At 40.1% G+C, this 18,056-nt stretch overlaps 1 protein-coding gene across 2 annotated transcripts; it reads right to left on the reverse strand.

The window, feature by feature from the left end:
- Positions 1 to 8,625: 8,625 nt before the first annotated feature.
- Positions 8,626 to 18,050, reverse strand: si:dkey-14k9.3 (C2H2-type zinc finger protein). Of its 2 annotated transcripts, none has more exons than XM_036576996.1 (9): positions 17,795 to 18,050; positions 15,924 to 16,129; positions 15,596 to 15,694; positions 14,926 to 15,021; positions 14,040 to 14,150; positions 13,740 to 13,863; positions 11,498 to 12,224; positions 11,141 to 11,199; positions 8,626 to 10,965 (listed from the first exon to the last, which is right to left on the reverse strand). In XM_036576996.1, exons 1-9 carry the CDS (start codon positions 17,850 to 17,852, stop codon positions 9,656 to 9,658), a joined length of 2,790 nt encoding a protein of 929 aa, XP_036432889.1. In that variant the 5' UTR covers positions 17,853 to 18,050; the 3' UTR covers positions 8,626 to 9,655. The 2 variants fall into 2 exon arrangements, with proteins under 2 accessions (XP_036432889.1, XP_036432888.1); XM_036576995.1 differs by having other exon boundaries at positions 8,626 to 10,977.
- Between the last annotated feature and the right edge of the window lie 6 nt (positions 18,051 to 18,056).

The raw sequence follows: 18,056 nt of genomic DNA on the forward strand, positions 1-18,056 counted from the left end.
TGACTTTTCACTTCTCCCATTATATAGAAAAAAAGTGCAAAAGGCTTGAGGGTGCCCGCAAGAGAGTCCTAAGCGAATGGGAGTGAAATTAAAACAAAGAAAACTCACCATTATATTTGTTTTTCTAAAGCAAATAGGGTTTGGGTAGTATGGTGATACTGAATGTTAACAGGCTGAGTAAAAGCTATTTATGCTCACAAATGTCATGAACATAAGATGAGTGATAATATGATCTTCGATTCGCTGAAGCCAACATTACAGCCACCGCCTACCCTACGGTTTCCGCAGACACATGGGGTCCACAAATAGGAAAGGGCCAGTACTGTCAAAGAGGTCATGAGGAACGTCACGCCTTCCAACCCATGTAAACCGAAATGTGTACCGAACCTTGTGGATGAGCTAGGGCCATTTCAAATCCCCCTACATGGGATTCAGATCTGGGCTTTAAAACAGGTCATTCTATAACTCTCTGTGTATTCCTTTTGAGCCATTTCTTTGTGGATTTACTTCTATGTTTGGGATCATTATCCTGTTAGAAGGTCCACGTCTTCAGCTTCAACTTTTTGACAGATGGCCTCACATTCTCCTCAAGCACTCTCTGGTATGAAAGAGAATTTTTAGTTGATTCTATGGTTGCAACTTGGTCAGACCCTGAGGCAGCAAAGCAGCCCCAAACCATAACATTTCCACCACCATGCTTTACAGTTGGTATGAGGTTCTACTGCTCAAATACTGACTTTGGTTTTCCCCAAACATGGCGTCTGGTGCACATTGTTCCAGAAGTAATGATCTTTGCCTAGACGTTCATTAGCAAACTGGATATTCATTAGTCTTGCCATGATGTTCTTTTTAGACAGCAAAGGCTTCCTCCTGGTGGACTTCCATGAAAGTCAAATTTGTGCAGTCTCTAATGGTAAATGCATGAACTTCGACATCAACAGTGGCAAGAGCTACCTCCAGATCCCATGATGAACTGTTGGGGTTCTTAGAGACTTCGTTTTAGCACCTTACAGTCTGCTCTCAGGTTAAACTTGCTGGGGCAGCCTGGCTGGGATAAGTTGACACTGGTTTTAAATCTTCTCCACATGTAGATGATCTTCCGGACAGTGGAAGGATTGATTTCTAATATTTTGTGAATCTTCTTAAACCCCTTCCCAGACTCAGGCATCTACAATGTTCTTTCCAGAGGCCTCTAGCTCTTTTGATCTAGGCATGATGATAACACATACAACAATAACAAAAAGCAAACCAATGGCTGAGGTTTAAATAAGACAAGTTCCTCCAGGATTTTCTCTAACAGTGTTCTGATTTTTCATGATTGGGTGCACCTGATTTCAAGTAGTGATATATGTAGGGGTGTAGTTACTTTTTCACATAAGAAAACTGCATTTACAAATACAAAGGATAATAAAAATGATCATTTTAAAGGGTCACTTGTTAAATTATATCACCTTTATCTAACAACATTGTTTAAATGAAGACTAGGTATCTGTATGTCCAAATATGTTTACTTACTTCAAATATTTGTACATCTTTACATGAGTGTATATGGCTCCCATTCATTCCAGAACAGGAATCGATTGACAGATGTTCTGTCAAGATGTCATCTGATAGATGACGGAGTGCCTAAACATGACTGACAGCTGGGACAGTCTGAGCTGGGACAGTCTTATGCTAATTTAGCAAGTTAATGCAGTCTATCTTCTCTGTTAAGTTAGCCAGAAGTTTTTTTTTTTTAATTTTGCAAATGTCTTACCAGCGTCTCTTGAACTGCAGTTGGAACATACAGTATTTTCAGAATCACTTTTCTCTTAGTAATAGCATGGAAAAGGAGATTTCTTCACTGCTTGCTGTTACTTCAACTTGAAAGAACTAAATAGAAACAATCCTGAAAAAACAAATGGGACTGACAGTAGCAACTCCCCACACTGCATGAGGCACAGTCCAAATTACCACATTTCCAACCAAAAAAGGTCTATTTTATAAAGACATTACATCCCTTGCAAAGTCATGAGTCAATGATTTTTCACCACTAAACATCACAAACTCCTAACAGCTTCAGCACTTCATCGTACTTGTTTGACCACAAATCTCTGGAAAACTGACAAAAGCCCAGTATTTAAAACCCTATTTAATATACAGACTGGCCAAAAGCAACGGGGACAGTGTGTGAGCGGTTCACACTGGCTTATCGCTCCATGGGTGTGCGAGTTTCACAGATGAGGGAGTTTGTCCTAGCCTGACTCTGGAATTCAATAACTCTCCGCTAATCTGGTTTACTGGGTTTGTATGTGTGCAGAGGCAATTTCCAGCTCTGGGTATTAAGGGATTAATTCACCCAAGTAATTGATAGTCTGAGATGTGAAGTGAAGCTAGATAATGTGATGAGAGTCAGAACTGTGGCCTTGTACTACCATCCCTTTAATTCATTCACTAATTCAAGTAGCAGAGAACATACAGCTTCTATAAATACACACTCTGGTTGTTACTGGAATATCTTGACTCTAGCAGTGATGAATTCCACAATGTTTTCTGGTTTAGGTGCAATCTGAAGTGCAGTCTAATTCTTGAGCACCAATCACAATCAAGAACAGTGCTACGCTGGGATATTTATAAGCTGTATGCTGAGTCTCACTTTGGTTTCTACGGATGGAAATAAGCTTACACTTGAAATAATCTCTGTTCTCCTTTAAAGGAGGAAAACTGATTCTGGCATAGTAGGCAACTATTTGTTTGCATATATATATATATATAATATATATATATATATTATATATATATATATATATATATATGTGTGTGTGTGTGTGTGTGTGTGTGTGTACATATGGACTCCACACTGGCACTATCCGATCTTAGTTGAAGTTGAAACACCTTAAAGTTGCATTTTCTGCTTCATATGATCGAACTAATCCCAAACGCATTCAGTGATGTTGAGGTCTGGACGCAGGGGTGGTCAGTCTATTGTTCTAAGAACACCAGCAGCTTCTTTGGATGATTTTCAAAGGCTCGTCCTCGTGTAGTTTTTCAGATCTAAACAGGAGTGGAGCTTAATTTTTTCCTCCCCCCTACAGATGAAATGTTTATCCGATAGTGAGTGTTTTGGTGGTCTACCACATCTTGTACGGCTCTTAGTAGTCACACTTTCTCTGTAACTTTCGATAATTTTTTCGACATATAGTTTGGAAAATTGTTTTTTTTTTTTTACTTATTTTGACTTTTGACCTTTAACTTTCTCCCTTCTTATGCAAAAGAATTATCTAATCTAATCCTTAGAATAATCTCCTAAAAATGAATACCTTGTACTGGTCATTTGAACTGCAAGTTAAATAAGTGAAGGGTGGTCTCTGACTTTTTGCACAGCATTGTTAGTCAGTGTCACTTAGACCAGTGGTTCTTAATTCTGGCAGTGGAGTACCACTGTAGTGTTTTCTCTGCTCTAACACACCTAGTTCACCTCAGAAAGGGCTTGTTCATTAGTTCATGGGCTGGATCAGGTGTGTTAGGAGCATAGGAAGCTCTAAGATATGCAGAGCAGTGGTACTCCAGGACCAGGACTAAGCACCATTGACCTAACCCAATATAAACACATCAAATTCAGTAGTTTTAGTTATTCCGAAGGCATTTTTGTGGAAGCCAAATGTGACTATACATCATGTCTTAAAAGTACAGCTTAATTGAAACTGAAGATGGAGTATGGACCCTGCCTACGCTCCATTTAAGTTCATAACCCCAGCAGGGCTTAACTCAGCATAACCTTTCAAAATAAAGACCACATTTTAAAGCTCCAAGTTAAAAATAAGACCAAGAGACCATAAGTCAAAAGTGCAAACTATCTAAGACAGACTTCATATAATCTAAAACAGGGGTCACCAATCTTGTCTGCAAAGGGGAAACTATAGGTGCAGATTTACATTCCAATCAAGCAGGAGCTCACCTGATTCTGCCAGTTCAATCAGTTGGTCTCAGTCGTCAGTTAGGGTAAGATGAAGAATGAAAACCTCTGGCCAGTCGCAAATAAATCTGGTCTATCACAGTGGTTCTCAACTCTAGTCTTGAGGACCCCTGTTCTACACAGTTTCAAGTATTTCCTGCCCTCAGACACCTGAACTCTGTTTGTTGTGTATAAACCATGAATTTCTTTTGGATTCTTTTTCATATCTGTGTTACTAAAGCAGTCACATTCCAAATTTGCCACTCAGCACTTTTTTTATTGATTTCTATGTGAATAATGTCCTCTACCAAAAGTGTGTAAATGAAAATACAACAATACATTAAAATACAACAGTACATTTAAATATCAAGTTATAAAAATAGATAGTTCCAGTCCTAAAATTTAACTGGCTGAGCTGTGTTGGAAGCCGTTGTGAAATTTCCTAGAAATGCACACCTGTGACTGCCTGCTCCGAGTCACTAAAAACCCTTCTGCTGTTAATGGAATAATCTTCAAATGTTATGATGCTTGCATGGACCACAGACTGTATAGATGAATTAAGAACCTGATTTTCTTTTAAACTGAGGAGCTGACAACTTATTTTGTTAACTAAACCTAGGCTGATCAGCTAGCCAACAGGCTCAAATAGTTCACAGGCTAGACAACTCATCCATTAATATCATAGTATGGAATTGTACATACACAGATGAGGGTACAGGGACCAGTATACTAATTCCGATGTAGTCCACTATGTAGGGAGTAGGGAGTCATTTGCATTCAGACTCACCAAGGAAAAAGGAATGTATGACACTTACTTAGCTTGGCGCTAAATAGAACTGGAAATTGCATAGAACCGCTAATGATAATTAGCATTGTGATTGGGGTGATAATTTGGGGGCAAAAACTGCTTGTAAGCTTACAAATGTTTTTGCATTAAACAGTGTTATATTATGACGTTCATTATTAAATGACGAAAAGTTACAAATGTCATGAAATTACCAAAGTATACAGTGATGGGCGAACATTTTTGTCCTCTTTTAGCAGTCCATAGTTGATTGGCATCAAAAAGGTCTACAGGAAGTACATTTCTTGGTGGAATAATTATTTATTGTGATTATTATTATTTTATAAATTGTGTTTCTTCTTATATATATATATATATATATATATATATATATATATATATATATATATATATATATATATTTGTATTTAAATTCTATAGGGGGAGACTTTCACTCACTTTCCACCTGTGTAAATGTGATGTGACAATAAACGTGATTTGATTTGCTATTTTATGTTGTCCACCATTTTATAAAACCAATAAGCCACTTAAAGCCATGCGGAACGTGGATAAGATTTGCTTCACTTTATGCCTAATAACACACACTGGCTTAAGTGTTTATTGCTTTAGTAATGCATTGGGGTTCTACAGCAAAATTCAATGCAAAGCATTTATGGCCTTTTGGCCATGGTTGAATGTCTCACTCTGTAATGCTAGACTGAAAATGTTAAGGAGTCTATTTTCCCTTCTCTACTCGGTCACTCTAATTACGCCACTGCTGATAACTGCTACTTTAACATTTTTGCCTGTTAGAAGAATGCAACGGCAGCTCGACTTCAGAGCCGGAGGAGATTCGGTTCTTCCAGCCAGAACTTAACAATTAGAGCACATGTTAATTGCTCTGCCTTTTAATTTACATAAGTTCAAATTAATTCAGAAAATGGTCTAATCATTCTGAAATTGGGAAAAGCATGAATCATGCTGTCCAGTGAATTATCTGCAAAAGCAGCCAGGCAAACTGCTTAATCTACAAAAAAAGGCCGGGTGAAGAAGCTTAAAGTTCATGATTCTGAGCAAGACACAATTAAGTTATCAAAAGCTTGGATTATTAGTGCAACGTAATCCAGATAGTGAGTCGACCAGCAATTTCTTTAGGATTAAATCCTAAACTTTAATTTAATAAAATGTTTTGTGAAACTGCAAGTGCTCTGTTTTTTAACCTTAATTATTGGCTTTTGCAGTGAACAGCATAGTTACACGCAGCACAGAATGGACGTAGCTCAAGTTAAATATCAGTTTACAAATGAATGATCTATTGCCAGAGTTGCAGAGCAGTGTTCTTGTTATATACAGGTAACTGCCAAAATAATGGAAATGATTTGACAAAATGTAAATATGTCAGTGAGACTGTGATTGTGAGTGGGATACAACCTAACATGGGGTAAAGTGCAACACTGATATTTTATGTTAAACAGGTAGAAGGTAGAACTTGCTTTCAGTCATGTTTTCTGCTTCGTACGTTAAACACGTACTACAGAAGTCACAAAAATAAAATACATAAGTTTTGTTGTGTTGTTCTACTTTTTGGACAGAAATGAATTTGTCATGTGACCAACTATGGGGTTACTTGTAACATTTGGATTCTCAACACTTTTGTCTAGATTTAGGGGCAGGGTCGTGGCAAAAATATCATGTCATGATATTTCAAGACATTTTCACATCAAATGATATACATCACAATATTCTGACCTACAGACAAAATGCACTAGTAGTTCAGCAACTAAAAACAGCCATCAAAAAATGCAAATATAATGATTTTTATATAATGCTTTGCAAAGTGCAGTGCACTAAATCCAGTCAAGTAGGACTAAGTATGCACTTTTTGTGGATCTCAGAGCCTCAGAAAAGCATTATCACAATAACAAAATTTATCATGATCACAATAAAATAGTCATATTGACCACCTCTTGCTGGACTGTTCATAAACAGAAGGTGCTGGAAAGTTTTCATTTTAGATGTGTAGTTTGCTTGTATAAAAATATTAGTCCTGCTCCAGTTGTTTTAAAATTAAGTTAAGCTGTGCCCCGCTCTCTGTTCACTACTCAAAGGCTGCACTTCAAATGAATGAGCTCAATCAGCTGCAGGTCACTTTGGAATGGCTTGCAGCGATGACTGTGATTACACAGTCACCTGCTGTCATATGCATCTGTATGTATAAAAGCATCTGTGATAGAAATGGTCTCAGAAGATGATGCTCCATCATCCACAAGGCAAAAAACGGTCACTGAAAGATTTGTTGAGCATGAAAAGAATGTAAAGACTCCAAATCCCAACCCTGAGTGTTGCCCAGTAGAGCACTCAACTAGTGCAATCTTGTATTTGAACAAAATGCCATGAGAAATTGCACCTTGGATATTGTGTTGTTGGTGGTGATGACTTTAGCTATGAAGAAAGTGCAAAATCCTACAAAAAGTCATAACTGGTCCCTTTAAATTCACAGGCTGGTGGAGAAAGCCGATCCTATATGCTCGCAAAGGGCAACTTCTATCCCTCACCCTACTGAAACCAGAAGGTCAGCGCTCAGCGGCAGGGCAGTCGAGCCATTCTGTTCTTTCTGATCTCCCAGCTGGACTCCAAAACTGTGAGACAGGCAGAGTGAGCAGAGGAACTCGGCACAGGCACCCACCGGCATCTGCCCTTTGCGCCTTTGTGTTTTGAGGGTGTTGTATTGATTTTTCTGTGTTGTTGACAGCGCAGAGATGGAGAAAGCACGAAAAGCTTTTTGCAATCAGCAGCTTTTTCTGAGAATCCATTAATGACAACATGCAACTTCATGTCTATCCTCAGGTCAAATTCTTCATATGAATCAAAAAGGGGAGATGGAGGAGAGGAAAATGTTGCATTCATTGGCGATTAACATGACAGGGTATCCTAATTCCATAAAGAGAGGTGTTTCATACATTACTGAGAAACACTACTACGGAGCTCATTAACTTGTAGATATGACTTTCACTGTAGAGCAGTAGACCTAATGAATAAGTGACATGTGGAAAACACTTAAATAGTGCAGTGCTGACATCAACTGTACAAATGAAGAATTACATATACCACATACCTGAAGGTGGTTAAGTTCGAGTCAAAACGGGTTTAAAAATACAGTGTGTGCTATGCAGGAAGTATGTTATTACTAAGAGGTTTTTGCTGCCATTAACTACCTTTTCAAATGTTATATTAAACACTAGAATGTAGTTTGAAACCATATGCGAAGATGAACCATTTCTACAATTCATTTAGTAAAAACCCTTTTTTTCTTCTCCAACTGCTGTTTCTCGCTTCGTCCCTCACTCGAGTCTCAGTGGTCATCGTAATGCACAGATCTTATTGGCTGAGTAGCATCACGTGTGATATTTACAACGCATGTGATTGGTCTATGAGTCTCCCAAGCCGCTAAAGCGATACCGTAAAGGCTAAAAAAGTTACACCGATTAAAATAGGACACGCTGTGAAAATTAAATGATTCGCCATAGTTTATTGGTTATAGGGCCAGGTCCGCATAGGACAGCGTCTGGGTCCGGACTTGGTCTTCGGTCTACCTGTTAGTGACCTCTGCCCTAGACCTATATATAAACAAAGAGGGGAGAGCAGAGGAGAGTAGCAAAGGACATTCATATATTTCAGGGCCAAACAAGCTGCTACAAATCTATATCACGTCCCGAATTCATGAAAAATCTACATTTGTCCCAAGGATCTAGAAGACAAAAATAAATGGGAGGAAAAAAGCTCTAAAAAGTCAGATATGGACAGACTTTTACATTATTTATTGATATCCATTTGTTTTACCCTCTAAGGAAATTCCAAGCAAAAAAGGGAAAATCAAAATTAAACAAACAAAAAAAACACACAAGAAATTACTCATGTAAGCATTATGACAGGTTCATTTACTGGAAAAACTCACTACAGTAGCTTCCATACAAAAAGAATAGCATCTTGATTTGCGCTTCACACTATGCTTGTGTAGATTTGCTTCTCCTTGCTCGAACCAATTTCTACTCTGTGAGAATCCTTTGTACTCTTTTAAAGTCTTCTAGCATAAATATAAGGTGACCCATAATTTTCAGGTTTTAAAATGTTACAGCTTAATGCACATTTTGCACTACATTCCTCAGCAAAAAGCCAAAAAGATGCAGACATAAAACACTGCATTTCAGCTCATCAGCCAATTGGCAAAGGCTTTGTGAATTTAATTCAGAGGTCAAGATGAAGGAAAATGTTTATCTCCTCAGAGCTATGGCCGGCGAGGAACCCAGTTTGACATACCTGCCTTAACGGAAGTTTCAACAACGACTTACTGGAGCCTCTCAACATCACAAAATACATATACAATATACATTCTGGTCCTGCACACCTGATACATCTAATGAAGTAAATAAGAAGCCCTTGAGGTGAACTCCATGTGCTGTCTCAGAGAGAACACTTCAACATGCAGGGCACTAGAGCTCCAGGAGCAGCACTGACAGCCAGTGAAGTAGGCCCAGGTAGATGTTGCTCTTTCAAGCAGAATTGAGATCATTTGCAGGTTCTCTTACAGTGGGTAAGAATGAATGATTGGTCTTAGGAAAGTGAAGCTAGTCCAAGGTCACCAGAAGCTGGTTGTGAAGTACTAACATAAAAAGCCTATCATCTTAAAGGTTGAGCTAGTGTGCTGTTTGTATGTCTTCTCTGCATTTGCATCTGCCTACAAAGGTTCGTCATTAAGGCATCAACAAGAGAAAGAGAAACACTGATATGGTCATAACAAGTAAACATCTGATGTGACAATATTAGACTTAAATGAAAATATGATTGAATTGGTCTTTAGTGTTTACAAAAAACCTCTTGAAATGAAAACTCAGCTGTAATTAAAGTAGCCTTGTTACTATTCACAACACAAAAAATGGTCAGAACAAACTGTCGTTAATCACACTCTGAGTTCTCCCTCCTACATGTGTCCGCTGATGCACTTTCAGCACGTACGCCTGTCTGAATCTTTTCCCGCACTCCATGCACTCAAACGGCTTCTCTCCCGTATGGATCTGCATGTGTCTTTTGAGACGGCAGGATGTGAAGAAACTTTTGCTGCACTGAGAGCAGGTGTAGGGGCGCACTCCGGTGTGGTACCTAGTGTGCAGCTGAAGATAGCAGGCTTGTGTGAAGCTCTTGTCGCAGTGCGCACATTGGAAGGGCTTGTGTCCGGTGTGGTAGCGCTGGTGCTTCAGCAGCTCTCCGAACGAGAAGAAGGTCTTACCGCATTCAGAGCAAAGGAAAGGCCTCTCGCCGGAGTGGGTGAGCTCATGTCTTGTCAGACTGGCCTTGTATGCGAAGGTCTTGTCGCACAGAGAGCATTTGTATATCTTCTCCTTGGTGTGGCCGGCCATGTGTGCCCGGAGGGTTCTCTCCCTTTTGAAGCTTTTGCCACAGTGTGAGCAAAGATAGGGTTTTTCTTTGGAGTGGGTCCACTCGTGCTTCCTCAGAGCCCCAGGGTAGAGGAAGCTTTTGTCACAGTGTGAGCAGTGGTAGGGTCTTTCTGCCACATGTGTGCGCTGGTGGGACAGCAAGGCGCCCCTGTAGGTGAAGCCCTTGCCACAACTGCAATGGTATGGCCTTTCAGGCTGGTGCGTGAGCAAGTGGCGTTTAAAGCTGGTCACGCAGGTGAAGCTAGAGTTGCACATGGTGCACTTGTGTGGCCGGTCCTCCAGGTGGCCCCGCTTGTGCCTGATGAGGGCCGCCTGGCAGCTGAGCTGCTTGCCGCAGTCGTTACAACGGTTCATCTCTTCCTCTGGGTGTGTCTTGTGGTGGTCCCGGCGTGCACTGAGCGAGCTGAAGCTTTCTCCACAGTAGAGGCAGTTGTACATTTGACCCTCCTGGCTCTCAGGCTCCTCTTTCTCAGGCTCATCATCCTGAGGCGTATCATCAGGAGCTTTATGAACAGCTTTGGGGTTGTGTGTGAGGCGATGGCGGCGCAGAGCCTGGATGTGAGAGAAGCGGCGCCCGCAGCGAGATGCCGTGCACTGGAAGGGTCGCTCGCCCGTGTGGGTGCGCTGGTGCGCCTTTAGCATGCCAGGGAAGCGGTAGCCTTTACTGCACACCTGGCACACATGGGGTTCCTTCTCGTTCTCCTCCACTGGAATGGGGTGGATCTTTTTCATATGGCTTTTCAGGTACCTCTCTTGAGTGTGAGTAAATGAACACTTTTGACAGGAAAAGATCTCTGAGGAGACATCTGTAAACAACAGAAAAAATCCAATATTATTTGCAATGGTGATGTGGTTGCAGTGAGTAACCAAGAATGAGAAAACATATCAAATCACTTGCACCACAGTGGGACCAAAGGGACTCTTAAGTGCCTGGATAGTGGAACAGAATATGAGTGGATGTAACATAACCTGTGTTTTCTTCATTTGAGACGAGATCAGGAGACACTTCAGGTAGTTCAGCAGCATCCCTTTAAAATTAACAGCAAAACATAAAAGAACCTCAGATCTTCCCCGTCACATTAGTTATGTCTAAAGTTCACTGCATGGGCTAATATTCAAATTATGTTGTAAAAGAACCAGAGTACAATCACTGCTGGAACAAGGTGCCTACAACTGAATACTAGTTGAAATGCCATTCTCATATCGAAGACACGGTTAAGTACCACATTAGATTATACAGAAACAGAGGAATTTTCTGAACAATAAAGGGACTATACTATGCACTAATGAACAGAAATTAAGTCTAAAATACATCCATAAATGTACCTGTTATCTGAGGTAATCGAATTTGAATTCGCTTCAGGTGCAACAGGGTTGCTTTTCCTCTTTAGAGTATTTACAACTTTAGTGGCAACAGACTTTCTTTTCTGCTTTTGAAGATTCACCATTTTAATCTTCCAAGTCTTTTTAGGTTTTCGAGCTGATCTCCGGGTCCCACCAGCGGCTGTGCAAAGACCAGCAGGCTCATGAGGTTGTACAGGCATAACAAACGTAGACTCCACAGTGGCCGTGACATCAGACAACAGACTCTGTGCCTCTTCAGTGTTACAGTTCAACTGTCCTGTTTCTGAAGTCCTGAGACAAAGATCCTCATCTTGCCTGGATTCATCTGGGCCACCTACAGATGCACTGCCTTCTTTGCGCTGCAGAGCAGATTCTCCTGAATCCTCATTTTCCTCAGTCTTTACACTACACTCCAACTCTCTCTGTTCAGAATCCGTGGTATGTAGGGCACTGCCACCATCCTCACTGGTTTCTACTTCTGGTAGGGACTCCTCTTGATCTCCTCCTAATTCAATCTCTGTCCACTCAGACACGACCACCACAGTCTCTACATCTGTCCCGTCCATAACACACACAGGGATCTGAGTGGGAACAGAGTCGTCAGATGGATTAAGTAGACAATTGCCAGTGTTCAGCTGACCTGCGCCGTCTTTCTTGCCAGCCAAAACAGACAGGATGCAGTCACTCATATTTAGAGATGGTGAGGAGGCTGTTGTGTAAAAGCAGAGAAAATTTTTTAGTGCACTTTCGTGGAATTTTGACAGTTTGTCGAAAGAATTTTCAGACAATGTGTGAAGTTTTTGTTTAATAAAAGCTACACTTTGTTAATATAGAGGTTTGGAGACCTCTCTGGTGGAAATGTGGAAATGCACGTAACACACAGATATGTTCTAAGCTGTAAGGTTCAAATGGCATGACTGAGCACATATAAGTCCAGTTGTTGAAATACTTTAGAAGAACCAAGGCAATGCCTACAGGAATTTTCAAAAGTGTGCATTTTTTCTACATTTTTTCTACATCTACACATTCTGTGGATAAAGAAAACAGATCATCTTAAATCACCAGTGTAAAGATTTGTGCCTCCTAAATTAAGGCCTCCTTACAGACCCTATTATAGGCCCTGTTCTTAAAGACCCTCACTAGACTGGTTCTTTGAAAGCCTACAGAAGAAGTTCTCTCTTAAATATTTTAACCTAATCTTAGGACATTTTACCAAACAAGACACAAGCTACTACTAGTGCTAGCACTAGCTGTCTCCAGTACTTTGTTAAAGGTCCCAGTACTTGAACACTGAAATCACTATTCAGGTAATCGTATTATTTTATCATGGATAGACAGATACAGTCCAACAAATTACCGAAACATATATTACACTTTGCTACTACAACACACAAGTGCCTTAATGTTGGTGATTTGCCAAAAATGCATTATTTAGGACGTGGTTGAGACAGCATATACAGCATGGCTTTACTGCTAACTAATCTACTTTACTTGACGTTAGCTAGATCTGGAAATAATGAAATTTCTCTAACAAACTAAAACGTTGACACATCATCCACCTGTAAGAAGACAACAAATCCTCATCAGTATCCAGTGCTGTAATTGTTGTATCTGTAGACTTTCTAGCTCATATGAAAAGGCAGCTTCTGTAACTGACCCAACACAAAGACCTACTGATTTCCCTTGGTTATTTGAATATTAATGCATGTTTCCAATACATTCTTTAATGTTCTGCTAAATGTTTGTGCAACACCTGTGCTGTCACCACAACAGGTCAGCCTACAGTCTAACATTAATGTCAACCAAAGTCTGTCCCCCCCCCCTTTGTTTTTCATACATTTAACTCGAATATCAAAATTAGTTCAAAAGGTACATCCCTAAACATCACTTGAATTAATCTGGGTTTACTGTGGATTCAAAAGTTGATACTGAAAGCACTTTTACTAGAACCAGCAGAGAAATAGTTAATTTTGACTTGAGACAATCCTGCATTAAGAGTATACACTAAAAACTGGTATAATACTGCTGAAACATACTTCTAATAGCAACAAATAAAACTAGGCGTCAAACTTAAGTCCCATTTTAACTTAAACATCTTGCAACTTTACACAAACCATTTGTGAAGTGAATAAACAGTGTTTCTCCTTGCTCTAGTATATTCCATGGTAGAAAAAGCAGAAATGCCACTAACAGCAGAAAGATTTGAAGCAAGATTTTTACATACCACAAGCGTCTAGGTGCCCAAGGCACTTATGGTGATGGAGCAGTGACTTCAGGTTATCTGGTTTACTGATGAATTCCTCATAGTCCTTTAAAGCACAAGACTCAGCGCCAAGCCAAGCTACAGTCTGAAACCAGAAGGTTACAGAAGAACCTGATGGACTGTCAGCACAATTAAACTCCCAGCATTTAAAATAAAAGCCCATGCTTTTAAATAACACGACTTCTTTGCATGTTAGAGGGGAATTCTGGGTGATGTATAAAAACCTGACGATGTACACTCCGAATGTTTTAATTCATTCACCTGCAGAAGATCAGGGACCAGCAGGAAGCGCTCCAGTCTGGACAAGAAGTCCCACATCAATGTCTGAACTGCAGAGTCATAGTTGGGGCCAAACTCCACTGGAAACACATTCTAACGAGAGGAAAAAAAGGTTTAGCTTCTGAGTCAAGTTTATAATAATTTAAATGTGTCAATTATGTTATACTATAAAGTATCTTTTATAGCTTTGCTGATTTTACAAGAAAAACACAATATAAAAACATCACATCAAGCCAACAGGATTAGGTTTCAACCATAATTTTAATTCTGGATTACTTTTAGAGTAAATCTAGACCTGGACAGGTCGCCAGTCAGAATGACATACAGTTGTTTTTAAAAAATTTGATTCAAATTACCAAAAGGTTTTGCATATATTTTAAGTAGTCTTCTCAGTGCTGGCTAAATGGCTCCCCTGATGACGCAGAGCCTGCAGGTCTAATGATGAACTGTTTTATCTTCTGAATTCCCTCTTTGCTCTTTCTGATGTAGCCTTATGCTAATTTCCACTCAAAATAAAAAAGTTACTTATAGACAATGATTAGCATGAAGAATAATATTGTTGCTGTTTTTTTATACCGCTGAATTAAACATGGCAGAAAATCAAAATTATGGCAGGTTAGGGTTTTAATCTCAGATTAAGGCTTTAATCACTGATTTGTTAATCCTTGTTTAAAATGAAGTGGTGCAACACAACTCGATTTAAAATAAAACCTAGATTAAGAAATCCTTGATTAGCTCTAAACTCTGTCTAATTTAGTCCTTGTTGGTGAAACTCACCCTGAGGCATTTATTTAACAAAACACATTGAATTCAGAATGCATCAGAAGAGCACTTAAGTACATGAACAAATTAATAAGAGATTTCTGACCTGAAAGAAGTCCTCTCTCTCAGCAGTGTCTTTAATGAGTGTTTGGACCAGCTCCACAAAGTGAATTCCTGTCTCTTCCACTTCTATGCTGTCCACCTGCAAGACCCAACAGCAACTTAAAAGGATCGTTTTCAAAATTGGTCACAATGTTGAGCCAGAATTGGTCACAGTGTTGGTGATATGAATGTTTAATGCCTCTAGAAACTCCCTCACCAAAAGTTTTACATAATAGGGTTTGAATGCACTGTCTAATGTTCAAGACATTGTGTTAGGCTAGTTTTGAAAAGGTTTTGGGGTAACACATGCATACATAAACACATACATAAATAAATAAATAATCCCTTCATGGTGGAGGGTGCAGGCAGGGTATTTATGGCAAAGATTTACTGCGATTTTACCACCACCACCACCATCACACACAAAAAGTCAGAATTCAGGTGTAGGTTTACTGTTGGTTTTGGATAGAAAATAAAGTGATTAATGGTTAATAAATGATTAGTTTTGCAGACATTGTGACTCCTGGTTCCTGGCTCACCTCCACTGTAAAGATGTCAGAGTCTGTAAGTTTCTCTACAATTAACAATTTCACATCAAACATATTAACCTCTCTTTTGTATAACATACAGGACAAACAAAGTGCATTTGACATGATGTTCTTTCTTTGACTTACACATTTGACCAGAGGAAGGGACAACTGAATGCTGTTGAGGTGAGGCTGGATTGCATGTATATCCACTGGATCGTCCCTGCGGCACAACTCTAAAATCAGCTACAAGGGGAAAAAAGTGTTTTCTTATGTGCATGTTACTATGAACATATAATCAGCTGCTCAGTATGTGTGTTTAACACAAAGAAATCACTTCACACTTGAAAAGAGAAAATGGTTACGTTTTAGATGTAATGGACACCAAAAGTCAGCAAGTTCATATGATCTATACACAGCTTAAAAAAACAATACTGAAGCTTTTATTTTGTTTTCATACTTTACGTGGCATTACCTTTGCTCGCAGGCCCAGAATAAGTTCAACTCCATGTGTGTGACTGAAGAGCTCTGGGACAGCTTCAGTAACCAACGACACAAAGTCAGCAAGCATCCCGTACTGCGTTACATCTCGCTGTTGCACAATGCGCCACATGACTGCAGACATGAGGCGGAGAGGTGGGACCAAGAGGCGCAGAGATGGCAGACGCAGAGGAACATGACCTGACAATTAAAATACAAATTCAGTATGTTATCTGAGAACCTGGATGTAACAAGCATGCATCCAAACTAGCTAAAAAGTGCACCTATGCCTTTGGTTTCATTTCTGTATCCGTTAACAATGGAAGTAAGAAAGAAAATAATAATAATAATAATAATAATAACAATAATAACAATAATAACAACAACAACAACAACAACACTATATATATAGTGTTTTTTTTTATTATTTTTATTATATTGTTATTAGTAGTATTTTCTCACTCACTGTACTCCATCTGTTTCTCTGCATGATTTGTTAGCCCCCTTCCAGCCTGTCCTTTAATGGTCAGGACCTCCAAAGGACCAGCACAGAGCAGGTATTATTTGGGTGGTGTATCATTCTCAGCACTGCGATGACACTGACGTGGTGGTGGTGTGTTAGTGTGTGTTGCGCTGGTGCGAGTGGATCAGAAACAGCAGTGCTGCTGGACTGAGAATAGTCCACCAACCAAAAATATCCAGCCAACAGCGTCCTGTGGGCAGCGTCCTGTGACCACTGATGAAGGACTAGAGGATGACCAACACAAACTGTGCAGCAGCAGATGAGCTGTCGTCTCTGACTTTACATCTACAAGGTGGACCAACAAGGTAGGAGTGTCTAATAGAGTGGACAGTGAGTGGACACAGTGTTTAAAAACTCCAGCAGCACTGCTGCGTCTGATCCACTCAAACCAGCGCAACACACAATAACACTAACACCACCACGTCAGTGTTAATGAGGGGTGAGAATGATCCACCACCCAAATAGTACCTGCTCTGTGAGGGTCCATGGGGGTCCTGACCACTGAAGAACAGGGTAAAAGGGGGCTAACAAAGTATGCAGAGAAACAGATGGAACAGATGAAATGCGTCATTCTAGAGAAACGTCCTGAGTCAAAATTGTTCACAGTGGTGTTGATAGGAACCAGATGTCTGAATAGTCTTAATAGCACTAAAAGCTCCCTCACAGAAAGTTATTACATGAAAAGATATACGCTGCCTGATCACATTGTTTTATTATCGTTTGTGACAAAGCTTTGGCTTAAAATGCATTTTACTCAGATTTTGTTTTTATTCATTCATAACAGAGGGGTGCATGTAGAGCATTGTGAGGCAAAATAGTACTCAAAGAAAACTTTTTCAGATTCATGACTATTTTGCCATAATCAGCATTACATATAAAACTCAGAAGACATGCGTAGGTTCACTGGTGGCTTTGAGAGTGAACCATCAACCCTCTCTGACTGAATGCATTATTCAGAAATTGTGAAAAATTGGTGGAATTACTCTTTAAACCCTGATCTAGGTGAGTAACACACTGTACTGCTGGAGCTGCAGCAGCTGACCATCATCTTGACACTGGAGTGACCTGGCAGGTCGGTCTGCACTGAGCCTGAATTAGGAAGTATTGAAGTTCTGCATTTTCCCTCGGAGTGACTCTACCGTGATGTGTACCTAATGTGTTTTACTGAGGGTCTCCACACAGCTGCAGACAGCTGCACACGCTGCTGCTGCACTCTTCTGTTAGTTCACCAGATAAGACTACAGACTACACGGCGGAGTGTAAACATTAAGTGCTGTCCGAAATGCGCTCTCAGTTTCCTCAGTAACTCTTTCTGCGTTAGTTAGGTTAACTAGTTAAGTTACCTGCTGCGTTTTCCTGCTCGGGCAGCTCCACTTCCATCACTGCGGCTGAGAGGCTCATATTTAAGTTACTTTCCGAAGAAGCTCGCAGTTTTACTTCAGCGGGCGCAAACCTCCTCACAGAGTCCGAGCGTGGTGTCTACATCTCTCATACACGATTATTTCGCGGTTTTACGATACAGCCGCCAACTTCACACACACTTTAAAACAGTCCGAGTAGAAAAGCCTCAGCGCTGTTGAACGTGCACGCTCAGCCTCCGGACGT

This window comes from Colossoma macropomum, unplaced genomic scaffold (genome assembly GCF_904425465.1).
Source record: "Colossoma macropomum unplaced genomic scaffold, Colossoma_macropomum, whole genome shotgun sequence".
Lineage (NCBI taxonomy): Eukaryota > Metazoa > Chordata > Actinopteri > Characiformes > Serrasalmidae > Colossoma > Colossoma macropomum.

Bases quoted from the DNA above. Each gene is read 5' to 3' on its own strand.
- si:dkey-14k9.3 (XM_036576995.1), bottom strand. From the start codon at position 17,852: ATGAGCCTCTCAGCCGCAGTGATGGAAGTGGAGCTGCCCGAGCAGGAA. The intron at 16,130-17,794 runs GTAACTTAACTA...TTTAATTGTCAG, and splicing joins CGAGCAGGAAAACGCAGCAG to GTCATGTTCCTCTGCGTCTG. The intron at 14,151-14,925 runs GTCAGAAATCTC...TCCTCTCGTTAG, and splicing joins AGAGAGAGGACTTCTTTCAG to AATGTGTTTCCAGTGGAGTT.